Source organism: Sardina pilchardus, chromosome 14 (assembly GCF_963854185.1).
Source record: "Sardina pilchardus chromosome 14, fSarPil1.1, whole genome shotgun sequence".
NCBI classification, from domain to species: Eukaryota; Metazoa; Chordata; class Actinopteri; order Clupeiformes; family Clupeidae; genus Sardina; species Sardina pilchardus.
The window spans coordinates 28,997,845-29,010,420 of NC_085007.1; the positions used below are offsets into that span (position 1 = coordinate 28,997,845).

General features: G+C 43.9%; 3 protein-coding genes across 6 annotated transcripts in view; 2 read left to right on the top strand and 1 right to left on the bottom strand.

Annotated features, from left to right (window-relative positions):
• The first annotated feature begins 664 nt into the window (after positions 1–664).
• setb (SET nuclear proto-oncogene b) lies at positions 665–4,653 on the top strand. The gene is made up of 8 exons (XM_062555195.1): positions 665–959; positions 2,168–2,225; positions 2,311–2,453; positions 2,746–2,849; positions 2,936–3,049; positions 3,147–3,317; positions 3,493–3,636; positions 3,789–4,653. The coding sequence occupies exons 1-8, from the start codon at positions 887–889 to the stop codon at positions 3,807–3,809; spliced, it is 828 nt and encodes a 275-aa protein (XP_062411179.1). The 5' UTR covers positions 665–886; the 3' UTR covers positions 3,810–4,653.
• A 522-nt stretch (positions 4,654–5,175) lies between these two features.
• On the top strand, positions 5,176–9,152 carry dync2i2 (dynein 2 intermediate chain 2). Its single transcript, XM_062555200.1, has 9 exons — positions 5,176–5,592; positions 5,731–5,979; positions 6,073–6,182; positions 6,271–6,428; positions 6,516–6,625; positions 6,833–7,000; positions 7,156–7,388; positions 7,732–7,892; positions 8,533–9,152. The coding sequence occupies exons 1-9, from the start codon at positions 5,515–5,517 to the stop codon at positions 8,769–8,771; spliced, it is 1,506 nt and encodes a 501-aa protein (XP_062411184.1). The 5' UTR covers positions 5,176–5,514; the 3' UTR covers positions 8,772–9,152.
• A 24-nt stretch (positions 9,153–9,176) lies between these two features.
• Positions 9,177–12,576, bottom strand: part of sptan1 (spectrin alpha, non-erythrocytic 1) — a 35,554-nt gene continuing 32,154 nt past the window's right edge. For all 4 annotated transcript variants that reach the window (XM_062555197.1, XM_062555199.1, XM_062555198.1 and 1 more), the window contains 6 exons: positions 11,197–11,251; positions 10,545–10,741; positions 10,276–10,329; positions 10,022–10,168; positions 9,738–9,885; positions 9,177–9,641 (listed from right to left, as the gene is read on the bottom strand). In XM_062555197.1, the coding sequence (XP_062411181.1) occupies positions 9,516–9,641; positions 9,738–9,885; positions 10,022–10,168; positions 10,276–10,329; positions 10,545–10,741; positions 11,197–11,251 (727 nt within the window). In that variant the 3' untranslated portion in view covers positions 9,177–9,515. The remainder of the gene's footprint in view (positions 9,642–9,737; positions 9,886–10,021; positions 10,169–10,275; positions 10,330–10,544; positions 10,742–11,196; positions 11,252–12,576) is intronic.

Genomic DNA, 12,576 nt, shown 5'->3' on the forward strand with positions numbered 1-12,576 from the left:
GTAGGACTGGCAGAGGGCATAAAGACATGTATGGCTGTAAAATCAATTCGCTTAAAATAAACAAATGTCTACAACAAAAACGAAAATCCAAAATCAAATCTGAAAGATTACAAAATCTCATCTTGTTACTCTCTCTGAGAAACTGAACTGTGCATGTTTTGAGCAAAAATACACTATGTTTAATGTTACATGTCAACCTTTTTAAGGATGATTAAGTGATCAGTCGTTGTGACGATGGATTTGATCCAGGATAATAACCATCAGGGACATTCTACTGATGCAGCTGGTCATCCACAATAGAAGTGCCACCATCTAGGTCTATAAAATAGCATAGGCAGTAATTAGACCTATTCAATAATTATCTGAAATTATATACATAATACTTTATACATGATATACGTTTTTGGATTTTAATCATATCAGTGGCGTATCAACCTCCATCTCATCATAAATGTGGTCCCTAGTAAGAAATTAAAAACGCACTTGACTGTGTGACGCACTCTGGGCGTTGTTTCCACAGCGATCCCACCTCCTTATTGGAACAACCCACCCACTTTACTGATAACCACCAATCAGAAAGTAACAACGGGAGCGAGCGGCGTTTTGTAAATCGTCCCTCGAGAGGCGGGGTTGTCTATTCAATTTTCATAGCTAAAGCGCGTTCGCAGGAGGAGTGGAGCGCGTGAGTGAGACCGAGCTCTGTGTGGTGGTGGAAGCGGCGGCGGTGTGTTAAGCTTCTCGTTCTATGCTGTGGGGGTGCACGACACACGTTTTTAGTCGCACTTCTCCAACCTAGAGTCAACTAACTTTTTTCTTCCTCAGGGGAGATTTATAATTGAACGGAATATATTTTTGTGGAGTTCAGCACTGCCAGAATCCGAAAATCATGTCGGCGTCGGCGGCGAAAGTCAGTAGAAAGGAGCAGAACTCAAACCATGACGGAGCGGACGAGACCTCCGGTAAGTAATGGCGGCCTCCTAAGCACCGCCATTTTCACTTGTTCTCTCCGTAGTCAGTAATGTTGCGAATGAGTTGGTCTTTGTACTGTCAGACACTGTACGTAGCGAAATAAGTGTTGAGGGTCCTTCATGAGTGATGGTATTGTGCCGCAGCATTCGCTTCAGTGTAGTGCGAATGTGTTTGTGAAACAACAGACCAGGTTCGGGGAGGCCATGTTTCCCTTGCACAGAATTCATTGTGCCACGCATGTGACTTCAAGGAACACCTGGCTGTATTTGTCTTATATACTCGCATTCTGGGAAGATATGTCTACAGACCGAGTTTGCTTTAAGGAAATATTCGTTCAATATATAGCTATACTTTTGGTAATTGTATATTTTGCTTTGGTGTGACTCACAAGGCCCTGCGCTCGCTAGCATAGTTAGCTAACGTTACGCTGCCACTTATTGTGTTGCCCCGCCATCCTATCTTAGCGGGTTAGCTGCTTGTGCCCCTTGTTGAACTCTTTTTGCTTTCCACATGACATTCACAGACAAGTTTGTTGACGGTAATTTTGTTGCGCTTCACTTTGGTTGTTTCATATTGGTCTTTAAATACTCCGAACGTAGCTACGTAGTTTCCTTACCAAGGAGGGCAAGCTAGCTAGAGAACGTCAAGTTACTAGCAGGCTAGGCTGGATTCAGGATTTCCAGCGTGCGGCCTTCCTCATTCAAACCACGCGGCCTTGTGTAGCAGCAGGAAGCAGCATCAGAACGGCTTGAGTGGCTACTTCGGTCGAGACTTCTTGAATGCTCTTAGCTAGTATGTTGACCTGTAGGGTACCAGTGTGTCCGTAGCCACTGTACGTGAGAATTGATGAGCAATGTGATGTGGAAGGATTCATCAACCGTTTTAGTCTTGCCTTGCGTTATCTGTATAACTTTAACGTTATGCGGTAGCCTATCATTATAGACTTGACCCATTAAATGATGGTGATGAGGTATGGACCTACCATCAGGAGATCGATTTTCCTGTCCTTCCGCGAAATCACCTTGATATTCTTTGTAGATTCTTCTTTGCAAAATAATGCAACGTTAGTAAATTAACGTTATACAGAACACGCTGACAAATTGCTTGCCTTTTTCTATGTTACGTTTATGTTTTGTTCTTCACCAATGCTTCAAATGTCGGAGTTATTCAATTATGTCCCATTATTGTCTTTTTATAGAAAAAGAGCAACAGGAAGCAATCGAACACATCGATGAAGTACAGAATGAAATTGACAGGTATAGTATTTCATTAGACATTTACTCACTTTTTTTTCTTTCTTGGCCCGTGCTTGTTTTCTGACACCTTTTCCCTCTTGTACAGATTGAATGAACAGGCAAGTGAGGAAATTTTAAAAGTAGAGCAGAAGTACAATAAGCTACGCCAGCCATTCTTCCAGAAGAGGTCAGAACTCATAGCCAAAATCCCCAACTTCTGGGTCACGACGTTCGTCAACCATCCACAAGGTGAGTCAATACGCGTGTCTCAATTGTTGAAATGAGTCGAAATACAGTGATATTGAAGCTGCAATTGGACTTAATTTCAAGGATGCACAGGAATGTATCATAAAATATGCTGACTTAATTTCAAGGATGCACAGGACTTTGTCAATAAACATGCTATAATTCAAATTATAGGTCTATAATATCTGTTCAAATAGACTGAAAATGACTAATGATTAATCTGTCAATATTGAGACGTATCTACTAGAGCTGTGAAATGTTTTTAAAAATTATTGTTTTTATTTGTGATTTTTAGTCTCAGCTCTGCTCGGTGAGGAAGATGAGGAGGCACTTCACTACCTCACCAGGGTGGAGGTCACTGAGTTTGAGGACATCAAATCAGGTTACAGAATAGACTTTGTAAGTGGTTCAAGTTTAACACACACATTTACTTGAATAACAGGTGGTGATCATAGATGTACTGATTTGATGTCTTGTCGTTGCAGTACTTTGATGAAAACTCTTACTTTGAAAATAAAATCCTGTCGAAAGAGTTCCATTTGAATGAAAGCGGTGATCCATCCTCAAAATCCACTGAAATTAAATGGAAAGCTGGAAAGGTAATTACTGCTTTAAAACCCATGCACTTGTATAGAAGTAAGGCATTACTCTTGACATCCTTGAGAATTTGAAATTGATAACTTTTCATTCTCATAGGATTTGACGAAACGTACTGGCCAAACACAGAATAAAGCGGGTAAAAAGAGGCAACATGAGGAGCCCGAGAGCTTCTTCACATGGTTCACCGATCACTCAGACGCAGGGGCAGACGAACTCGGTGAGGTCATCAAGGATGACATCTGGCCCAACCCTTTACAGTACTACCTGGTAAGACCTGCAGTTTTAACAAAGTAATGTAGCAATTAACAAAGAAATGCAACTTAACAGGAAATAAATTCATTGAAATGTTATGTTCTGTCTGGTGCATGTGATGGAAACTTTTAGGGGACATGTTAGCCCTTGCTTTATGCCACAGATTTTAAGTTATTTTTGCTGCTCATAGGTTCCAGACATGGAGGATGAAGAGGGTGAAGGCGAAGAAGACGATGAGGATGAAGATGAAGAGGGCCTTGAAGACATTGATGAGGAAGGAGATGAAGATGAGGGAGAGGAAGATGAGGAAGAGGATGATGGAGAAGATGGAGAGGTTTGTTTTTTGGGGCTCTGTAGAAATGGGTCATTGGGTCAACCAGCTATTGGTTGAGCAAAAATCAAAAGGACAACGCTGCAGTATTTTCCTTATGTCATTAGCTGTATTAAAGGCTGGTGTCTAACAGCTTCTCTTTCTCTTTGTTACAGGATGACGGAGAGGATGATTAAAAGTATCCGGGACCTATTCCAATTACCTTCATACCTGTTGTTTTTCCTTTGACCTGTTCATCCTTCAACCATTGGGAGCAAAAGAGCTTTTTGTTTTGTTTCGTTTTCTCTTTTTTGTTTGTTTTTTATGATTTTGTGCTCCGTCTTTTATTCTACTGAAGCCTCTCCTGTCCTTACCATGTCTAATAAGTTAATTCCCTGGACATGCCTGCATTGGAAAACTGGTGGCAGTCTCGTTGCTGAAGCCTCTTGCATCCTTTTCAATTACCACACCCATCTCCAAAGACAATAAGAAATGTTAACCATCTGCACGTCATCTTATGTAGAGAGTATTGAAGTAAAATAGCAGTTTATCTATAAGTCTACAAGTACATTTTTCTGTGAATGGTTGTGAGTTGAATAACGATAAGCCATGGTGCAGTGATGACCTAATCATAGATAAAGTAGCCACATTTTGTTTCCCTTTTTTATTTTCGTTTTTTTTTCTCTTCAGTGCAGAGGTAAGCCCCATGAGTTGACACTGTTTTTCCTATGTGTTTTGGACAAATGGGAAGCACCAGCTTGTTGTCACCTCTTGTAAATTTTTTGGGGTCAATATCAGGGTACAACAGTCATTGTGGACAGTTAACAAGGGTTGGGTGGGGCAAGTGGGCATTTGACACATCAACATTTGGGTTTATGTTGATTGAAGTTTCATTGTAATGTTTTACAGACACCCATGAGGTTTGAAATTTACATTTTTAATAAAAACAAAACACAAAAAAAGTTCCTCTTGTAATTTCGAGCTTGGCTGATTAAAGGATTATTATTTAAGTGAGAGAAAATAAAGAGCCTGTAGAATATGAAAAGGTCTCTTACCTGTGGTGTTTTTCTCCACCTTTACAACAGTGGCCTGCAGAATGTTCAGTGTGCCGATACTGCTCTTGAAACAGTTGTGGCGTTGTGGATATCTACACTCATTATAGTAGCCTACGCAAATGTTCAGTTTGGTTGATTTTATGTGTCTGATTGTGTGAGTGTCCGATTGGAAACTGACTGCTATACTGCAACTTCTAGCATAATTTAAATTTAATTAGATTTTTAGAATGATGCAATCTTTAGCTCAATCTAAACACTACGGGCAGTCATCCTTCCATATTTGTTAGGTTGTTTCCACTGACATTCACTAGCCAGCTAACGATTGAGTCGTACAGCCACACCGAACCCCACCCCCCTGCTTTTTTTGTGGTCGACGTATCTGACCACACTATTAACCGGTAGGCTACAATGTTGCTGGAAATGTATTCGACCTGGCTGCCAAAGGACCCCAAGGTGACATAAAGACCTCCCATTGGTCCATTGGTTTCCTAGGGAATGATAACGCGGAAGTTTTGGTCAAGAGCAGCCGAGCAGCCAAACCTATGAGCCAAAGACGCCAACACATATCCTCTAGTTCCAGTGGAAGAGATTTAAGTTAATTGTGTTAGGATTTTGTCAGTTTTGCACAGCTAAAGATGGGGAATCATTATGAGCTCACTGAAGCCAGATGTAACATTTGGTTTATGGTCATTCCCAGATAGCAATGTGAGCTAAAGTTAGCACAATTTTGCTCAGCCTGGGGATAAGTTTCTGTCATAACTGGATGCAGGGAGTGTATGGTTGGCATTGAGTCGGTTAGTTAGGCAGTCAGGAAGCTAACTCATATGTTAAGGTAAAATTAGGTATAATGTTTACGGACGAAAGTTTGGATTCGGTTGGCACCGAATCATCATGGAGAAGATCACTCCAGTCGGTGCAGGAGTCGGTAAGTAACGGTAAAGTGAAGCCCTTGATTAGCGTGATTAGCTAACAGAGCTATCCATGTAGCTAATTCAAGAGATGCTCCGAACAGTCTGAAGACTTCGAGTTAGTTTACTGATGTATTCCAATCAATCTATTGCAGAGGAGTTGTCAAACATTACCACTGCACACCGCGGAGGCTGAGGTTCAAGCGCTACATGTTATGGATAGTGGCACACAGACCGATGCGCAGAACTGCTTTCCTGAATACCACGAGACGAACTGTGACCACCCTGGATTAAAGGAATTCTTGGGTGGAATCGAGGAAATGGTCATCAAAGAACTGATAAAGAATTCCAAGAGCCATGCTTTCGATGGGTTTGAAGTAAATTGGGTTGATCACAAGGAAACGGTGAGGACAGTGTTCTGGACATTCCCAGAATGTCAGACAAATTAGACGTGCTTGTTTGCGTACCTTACACTTGTCTTATCATTGTGTTATTAGGTAGCCTGTATTCATCGACTTCAACACCCAGACGCCCTGTCAAGAGGGCTCCAAGTCACCAGTTTGTCTTGGAGTTGCACTGGCTCGGTCATTGCTTGTGCCTTTGGCCGGTAATGTATTAGATAACTCACTCCCTATCGCCATGGCATTTTGCTTGTTTTGATACCTTAGATCTCACCGCTATTTATATTATTTCAGAGTGGATGATGGCGACTGGAACACAGAAAGATGCTTTGTGTGCACCTGGAACTTGGATCGAAGAGGCTTAAACCCCAAGAGGCCTGACTTGACCATAGATGTGGCCAGTGCCATCATGTGCTTGTCCTTCCATCCCCAGCGTCCTTCTCTGATAGCAGGTAAGGACCCTTGTCCTTATCTGTGGAATACAAGCATATTAGGTAAGCCTTCACCTACCACCTTCATACCCCTTCGTGTCTCTGCAGGTGGGCTCTACAGTGGAGAGGTTGTGGTGTGGGACACAAGCCGCACACAAGACCCCATCCTGGCACAGACTGGCATGTCCGCAGATACTCACAGGGAGCCAGTGTATCAGGTATGGCTCTTCACAGGCATCTGCAGCATCTGCAGAGGACATACAACACTGCTTGTGATTTGGCTACACTTGGTCCTGTAACCATGATGATGGCTGATAACCCAGGGCCTCCAGCCATGTCAACAATACATTCACAGTTACATGCAACTCATTCTGTGCTTATTAATGGGCCATTTCTTAAGATATGGGTGCTTTGGGCTTGTGCAGGTGCACTGGGTTCCTGGCTCCCGCAGAGGGGAGCTGGATGTGCTGAGCGCAGGCTCAGGAGGCCGAGTCCTGCAGTGGAGGGTGGACGGAGCGGAGGGCAGGCTGCTGCTGGCCTCTGGATACGCCCTGGTTCGGCAGCAGGTGCCCATGATCAATACACTGAGCAAGGTAGGGGTTATAACCAGCACACAAAGCTGCGTTGTGCTTGTCTGTGACGTCTCGATATGATGACTGGTTATAATTTTAATAATTTAAATAAGTTTTGTCCATAATGCTAATCTCCCACTTGGTCATGGATGTTACTACAACATTTCACATTGCAGGCAAGGGGTGGCAGTAGCATAGGGGTCACAGCCCTCGCCCTCTCTGCTTGGGACCTGGACACCTTCCTGGTGGGCTCAGAAGGGGGTCTGGTTCTCAAATGCGCCTTCTCCAGTCAGACAGTGTCTGCAGCACTCCCTGATGGCGAGAGTGTGACACTGCGGGCTCCTGCCCAGTTCTGTTTCTCACCCAGCAGTGGCCCTGTTCACTCCCTGCACTGCTCGCCATTCCACAGGTGACTACCTCCATCAGCTGTAATGTTCTTGTATGTCATAACATATGTCATAATTGTTTCATGTGTTTGGGTTAAATGTACACTTTCCCCCATTCTATATGAGGGGCTTATAGACACAATCTCTCCTGATACCACGCCGCATGTATTCTGCTGCTGTGTTAAAGTGTAAACAATGAGACATTAAAGTTCATTGTTCTTTTTATATATCCTTAGTTATTCTGAGCCACCAGTATTTTGAGGTGGTCTATGAGTAACTGATATGTAAATATAGGAAGTAAATTCATCTCATGAGTAAATGGTGACTGAGCTCGTGTCTCTCTCTCTCTCTCTGCCTGGGCGTTAGGAACCTGTTTGTGAGCGGGGGGACAGATGGCTTGGCCCACCTCCACAGCCTGCTCCAGCCTGAGCCCCTGCTGGCTCTGCGGGTGTGTGACTCATCATACGTGTTTGCGGTGCGCTGGTCTCCAACACGCCCACTGGTCTTCGCAGCAGCCACAGGACAAGGTGGGAGGCATTGTATGGCGGCGTGTGATTCAGCTCTAGTGCGCAGCGCCAATGCAGCACTGAATGCGTGTGCCCGGGCGATGTTTCGCCGGCCTCGTTAGGATGAGATGTGGGGAAACCCACAGTCTGCATTTGAAATTTGGTAGATTCTCTGCAAGCCAACAGATAATGACGAATAATGCAGAGGAAACACATATGTGGGACTCCGACGTAACCATTCCTGCAGGTGGATTGAATAACTACTTATTGTAATTTGAGATGTGAAAAGCCATACAGGAAAGATGCTCTCCACTGTGTATTTTTTGTCAGCTGAATCCCTGCTAATTTAAATATCTCCAGCTCCATTTTAGCTGCAGTCTCATTTCCATCCATCTGAATTCCATCTAATAAGCCTTAATGAGGACCAATTTGCTGTTAAATTTGATTGATGCTCAGTAAATGGCTTCAAACTAAACCTAATGCAATTGTCTCAGTCCAGCGATCACAGATCATCTATGGAAGGAGGCAGGCAATTTCCTCAGAGAAACATACACCAACATTTCTAATACAGTTGGATACAAAGGGGTCAAACTGGGACAAGGATTGCCCTTGTAATAATTTTCCTTTCTCAGTAATGTAGAACGTATCCTTTGGTTGACAGGTTTGGTACAGATTTTTGACCTGGGTCGACGGTCACTGAGGGCTGTTACCACCATTGACCAGGAGACTGGTGGCAAACCCGTGTACTGTCTAGAGTTCAACCCACGGCAGACCCACCTTCTAGCAGCAGGAAATGGAGATGGCACCATCAACATCTGGCAGCTCAGTGCCAACCTGACCGAGCAGGGGCCCAGAGAGACAGCCCAGCTGGAGCAGCTAGCCAATGAGGTGGCAGACTGAGCTGGGGAGTGCCGAGGACCAGTTCTGTTAATTACATCCATCAAGAACACTAAGGGCTTCTGCCTACTGCTTCTCAGGAAGGTGGACACTGAGGTGTCCTAGTTTGTTCTTATCTGGTCAGCAATTCTACGCATTTAACACTCACCTGCCCTTTGCCCACCCCTAAACTATTATAGGTGTAAAAGGATTCAGCCTAGTTTACCCAAACACTATTGTTAACTCCTCATCGGGAATGCTGGCTTGATCTTTTTGCCCTGGGGTGAGCAAGCAGTAGCAACACTTCATCTACTGGCTAGACTTGTTGGCTTTTGTGACCAAAAAAAAATTTGTCAATGTCTGTATTTAAAAAGCAACAAATGTCTGGAATCTGTTTTTTTACAAGGAAATAAAGGCACTCTGTACAACTTTACCAGTTCTAACCAGTAGCGTTTATTAATGCACACTGCAGTCTCACAGGTGATGTTACAGCATACCATCTCTCTATAGTTTGTTAAAATCAAGCAAAGCACTTTAACAGCTAAAAACAACCACAAGGAAAATGCAGACAGATCCACTACACTATTGTTGTCAGTGAAGCACAAAGAGTGTGAGAGATAAATAGTTTAAGATAAGCTAGATACAGATACTGAGTGCTATAGAGAACTCTAGTGTTGGAATCATGCAGTTCAGCTTTGTATTGATTGGTGCGCGTGGTGCGATAAACACATCCCGATTGGTCACTGGCAGGCAGGGGGGGCGGGGAGATCAATTGACGAAAAGCGAGCGAGTGAATTCCACGAAGTCGAAGGCGGACGGCAGTTCTCGGCCCTTGCTGTCCAGGTAAGGCTTCATGTGGGAAATGCAGTAATCTGCCTGTTCCTTGGTCAGGTTCTGCAAGGTTGAGAGAAGAGCAACCGTTTTAGTTTCAGGAGCAAAACAACCACATGTCCGGCAAATATTGAGAAGCGTGAGGGTTGTAGTGGTTACCTGGTAGAGTTCTTCCTTGGTGACGAAAGGTTTGTTCTCCGCGCTGAGAGCACGGAAGGCGCTTTCGATCTCTTCGCTGGACTTGACGTTCTCTGTCTCGCGACTGATCATGAAGGCCATGTACTCCTGCAAGGACACGTTGCCATCCCTGCAAACACACAGATAACACGCCCGTATTAAACCTTCAACAGATTACTACACACATTCACGTCATTTGAAACCCTTGAAACCCTTGAAACTCTGAACGACAGTCTAGTCAGTTATGAGGTGTGTGGAATGCCCACCTGTTGGGATCCACGGTGTCCAAGATGGATTCAAACTCGGGATCCGGTTCTCCTTCTTCCACCATGGGAAGGTCGTAACCGAGGGAACGTAAGCACGACTTGAACTCCTGGTGGTTCAGACGGCCGGACTTCTCCTTGTCGAAGTGCCTGAGGGGTTGAAACAAAAACACTCAGTAACAGTGCCTCGTTTCTCAAATAAAACCACTCCCATGTGCATGAAACCACATCAACAAGTTTTACGACCGGTGACTCACTTGAACATCATACTGAACTCCTTCAGAGCTTCTTCTGTTACACCGGTTGTGTTTCTGGAGGAGAGAAGAGCAAACAAGGGTTAGCCACATCTCCACACAGAGTGAATCACTCTTTGGCTGCTGAACTGTGTGCTACTACTGCACCTTATTTGCATTATTTGTATAGGAGTGTGTGTGTGTGTGTGTGTGTGTGTGTGTGTGTGTGTGTGTGTGTGTGTGTGTGTGTGTGTGTGTGTGTGTGTGTGTGTCTGAGTCCTCCGGGTGCTGACCTGGCCTGGATCTGCTGTTCCAGGTTGTGCTGCATCCTCATGCCCAGCTGGTCCAGTTGGTCCCACTGCTGCGCGAGCCCCACCGTGCTGTGTTCCGTGTACTTGTTGTCCAGGATGAGCGCCTCCTCCATGGCCGCCCCCAGGTCCTCGATCTTCTTCAGCTGGCTGCGCATGGCACGGATCTCCTGGTGCTTACGCTGCAGGGGTGCAGGGACACACAGGGTTAAACTCCACACACACACCCATGAACAATCAACAGCATGCTTTAATTTAACCGCCCCCCTCCCCCCCCCCCCCAAAAAAAAAAACCTTTCATGTCCACACATTATCTGTACAATACAGCAAAAATTTACACATCACTAGATAATGTGTTATCTAGATGATCCTATCAGCAAGACGTCACTCCAAATGTAATCGGTAACATATTACACTTCACAAAACCAACCAACTGAACCCTAACTTAAAATTGAATGGAAAACCTAGCTTTGGCATAAGAGTAACAATCTCAGGTTACATGAATGGTTATTAAGGTCTTGTGAACACTGATTCTACTTGACTGATAATAAGTGTTTACCGCCGAAGTCAGAAAACAACCTGTGCAACTGGCCAATCCAGAGCAAAGCTGTGTGAATGATCAAGGGCTCTTACTTACCTTTGTGGCCTCCAGCTGTGACTCCAGTGTTCCGGATTCTTCCACCATGCAGGACCTGTTCATACAGAGCACGATGAGGGATGGCAAAGGTACAAACCCACACACACACACACACACACACTAGAGCCTTCAGACAGCATGCCACATCCATCACACTCCTACTCATTTCACTCAAACACTCATGGACACACTACAATTACATCATCTTGCAGATCAACCTCAACAGATTCTACTAAAGCCTTCCGCAGTGAGATAATGCATCCTGTGAACAGCCAATATAAAGCATTTCTTTTAAAGGGAAATAAATATAATAAACTTGAATCTATATTATTGTATGCATATTATATCTTCTACTAATATGATCACATCTTTGCAGTTTTTCCCACTCAACCCAAGTTACCAAAGTTTTGTTTTTTGAATGGGACCTGACATGATAAAACTATATATCCCAGAATGCACCTAGAAGCTGCCACTCAGCCCATGCCAAAGAAGCCATTTCATAATCATGGTATACCTTACCATGCGAGGTTAGGGCCTCTACTCACAGGGCTAGAAACTGCTGGGTTTTGTTTCACTTTGTTAATTATTCATTTCCATAGGTGTCATTATGTGGATAGTGAGACAAAATGAAGTTGAATGGATTTGGTTTTGGTAATGGTGAACTTGAGAACCCATTCTTACCAAACAATGTGGGAGAAACAAGACAAAAACAAACAAAACAAACAAATGGTGGTCCAAATTCAGATTTGTGTGTATGAACAGTTCCCACATTTTTGCAGTTTCCATCCCTGAAACTGGTGCATGAAAATTACAATGAGAAAAAAAAAAAATCGTGAACTGTACACTCGGTTGAAAAGTGCTCAATGTAGCCAGGCTTTTTTTTTTTTTTTGGATTAAGCAGCTTGAAATCAAGAGCCTCATCTCAGGTTTCACATAGCCACATTGCAGTGAAGGTTAGTAAAAGGAAACTGCACACGCCAGAGCCCAAATGGTGGGTTTAGACTCGCGTGCATGAAGACACAACCCAAACGGGTGAGGTGGGGTAAGGAGGACGAATCCAAGAAAAAAAGGGAGAGTAAAACCTTCCAGAGAGATCATCATCAACCTCGTACTGATAGACACGGATAACCCGTCGATAGGCTATGCTATTCAGAGAAGGGAGGAGGGAGGGGAGGAAGGGATGAAGAGTGTATTAAAAAAAGAAGAATATATAGAACAGAGGGAGTAAATAGAAAACTGAAAAAAAAGTACGTTGAAGAATCAAGTAACATTAAAATAAAGAGAAACACTAAAATAAAGAGAAACAGAGTACAAATGAGAGATGTACGTTCACATATGAGGTTGGAACCTGCAGTAACAGCTCTACCTGGCTGGGCTTGT